This window comes from Rhincodon typus, unplaced genomic scaffold (genome assembly GCF_021869965.1).
Source record: "Rhincodon typus isolate 14 unplaced genomic scaffold, sRhiTyp1.1 hic_rhity00002247, whole genome shotgun sequence".
Classification (NCBI taxonomy): Eukaryota; Metazoa; Chordata; class Chondrichthyes; order Orectolobiformes; family Rhincodontidae; genus Rhincodon; species Rhincodon typus.
The window spans coordinates 777-3,214 of record NW_025967885.1 but is presented as its reverse complement, the minus strand read 5'-3'; the positions used below and the strand labels follow the sequence as shown (position 1 = coordinate 3,214).

At 51.4% G+C, this 2,438-nt stretch overlaps 1 protein-coding gene across 1 annotated transcript in view; it reads right to left on the bottom strand.

Annotated features, from left to right (window-relative positions):
• The window catches only part of ybx1 (Y box binding protein 1), a 21,294-nt gene extending 20,807 nt beyond the window's left edge, over nucleotides 1–487 (bottom strand). Inside the window, exon 1 of the mRNA XM_048593035.1 lies at nucleotides 223–487. Within this exon, the coding sequence (XP_048448992.1) occupies nucleotides 223–466 (244 nt within the window). The 5' untranslated portion in view covers nucleotides 467–487. The remainder of the gene's footprint in view (nucleotides 1–222) is intronic.
• Nucleotides 488–2,438: the final 1,951 nt, after the last annotated feature.

The window sequence follows — 2,438 nt, the reverse complement described above, 5'->3', positions numbered from 1 at the left end:
GCGAGGAGCGAGAGCGCAGGGAGCCCCCCAGCCGAGAGCGGCCCGGGCCCGGCTCCCCGGGAGGGACGGCCCGCTCTCTCTACCCCCGAGGCCGGAGCTCTCACTCCCGGGGCAAAGAAGTGGGCTTACCCCCCCACACCTCCTCCCCCCAACACCTCCTCCTCCGGGAGGCCGTGATCCAGGCCCCGGGGCGGGCACCTCGCGTTCCTCCCTCTCACCCACCGATGACTTTCTTCTCCCCGGGGGATTTGGGTTTGTCCGGCTGCTGCTGCTGCGGCGGCGGCGGCTGCTGCTGTGGTTGCTGTTCGGGTTGCTGCTCTGTCTCGGCCTCGCTCATGATGTTGTCAGGCTGCCTGCGGGATGGTAGTACAGTCGGGCCGCTCTCGGCTGGGGGGCTCCCTGCGCTCTCGCTCCTCGCTCTCCGCTCCGCTCCGCTCCTCTCGCTCTCCCGCTGCTGAAAGAACATGGCCGCCCTCTCGCGAGAATTTCAAATAAATACCGCCTCTGGGCCCGCCCACTCCACCCGCTCCCATTGGTCGGACCCTCGTCCTTCCCACTCTCTATTGGCCAGATCGCTGTTCATCTGTTCCCCTCGCCCCATCCCACATTCCACCAGTAACGGCCGTAATTGGCGCGGCGTTCCAGAATACACGTTCTATTGGTTTGCGCCCCTGTCCATTGTCCATGACTGACACCCATTGTCCGGGCTAGCGCCCGCCCATCGGGTCTTCCGATTGGTCGCTCGCCGGCCTCATCCCGCCCGCTCTGCGGTATCATTGACAGAAGCGGGCAGGTGAGGTGCTGTCAATCACAGAGTGAGCCCTGTTCACTGGGCACCTCTTGTAAAGGCTGTGCCTCTCGAAGCGTGTACCAGAGCAGCCATGGTCACTTAGCACCTTCCTGCATCCAGCAGAAACATGGACCATACGCAGCACAGACCTCACATCAGTAGCAGCGCTGCCTCTGCACTATCCTGCCGCCGTAGAGACCTTAAAGGACTACCAAAGAGAAAGAAATCACTTTAAAACTGATGTTATCCTATTCATTCCAAGGCTCCCTGCACTCCTCAATCGTGTCGACCTCTCGGAGTCCCACAAAATTATTCTAGAAAGCTGTGTAGAAAAACCTTGCTTCAAAGTCTTCCACGCTGTTACACTACGTGACTTCAAGCTTTACATTCTAGCACATCTTGCCCATTTTAGCATTGATCTACAATGGTTCACCACACCTACTGTTCCACTTTTGTCCAAATCAGACATCACACCACACCTGGTTATAGGCCAACTGTGGATTTACTTGAAATTACAAACTTTCAGGGTGTAGCCCCTTGGTCTGGTGAAGGGAAAGAGAAGCACACAGAATTTATGGGCAGGGAGATTAAAACACCATACAAATAGTGTGACTGGAGTGTCGAACAATAATTCTCTGCAGGCGATCCGAATAACAAGCAAAGGGATGACCTATAATCCTATTAAATGAGGCAGAGAGATACTTACAAAAAGTTAAAAATAAGGTGGTGCTGGAGGCAAAATAAGAAGCACCGAAAGCTTGTGATTTCAAATAAACCTGTTGGACTATAACCTGGTGTCGAGTGATTTTTGACTTTGTCCACCCCAGTCCAACACCGGCACCTCTACATCACCAATTTTGTCAGCCATGATCTACCACCACCCTTGGAACACCTTTTCTGAACACATATGCAAAGAAATAATTTTTATATGGGACCCTTTCAAAAATGCAGAATGTTTGGCTATGTAATAAATGAGTTTAAAGTTATGGAAAGATGGTAAAGGATGGATAGGAAATTTACCAATCTTCTTGAATACTGGTATCATATTAGCAGTCCTCCAGTCCTCTGGTACCACACCTGTGGTAAGAGATGATTTGAAAATTAATGCCAGAACCTCTGCAATTTCCTCTTTTGTGTCTCTGAGGCACGGTGTCCCAGTGGTCAGCACCATTGCTTCATAGCAACAGGGACCCAGATTCAATTCCACCCTTGGGCAAACTCCACACAGACAGGTACCTATTTTCCCCATGTCTGTGTGTGTCCCCTCTGGGTGCTTCAGTTTCCTCCCACAGTCCAAAGGTTAGGCTACTTCTGGAATACTGCATGCAATTTGGTTTCCCTGCTATAGGAAGGATGTTGTGAAACTTTACTCAGAGAGTAGTAAGGGCGTGGAATGCCCTGCCTGCAAAAGTAGTAGACTCGCCAACTTTAAGGGCATTTAAATAGTCATTGGATAAACATATGGATGATAATGGAATAGTTTAGGTTAGATGGGCTTCAGATTGGTTTCACAGGTCAGCGCAACATTGAGGGCCGAAGGGCCTGTACTGCGCTGTAATGTTCTATGTTCTATGAATGGTTCAGAAAAGATTTACAAGGCTGTTGCCAGATTTGGAGGGCGTGAGCTATAGGGAGAGGCTCAAAAAGC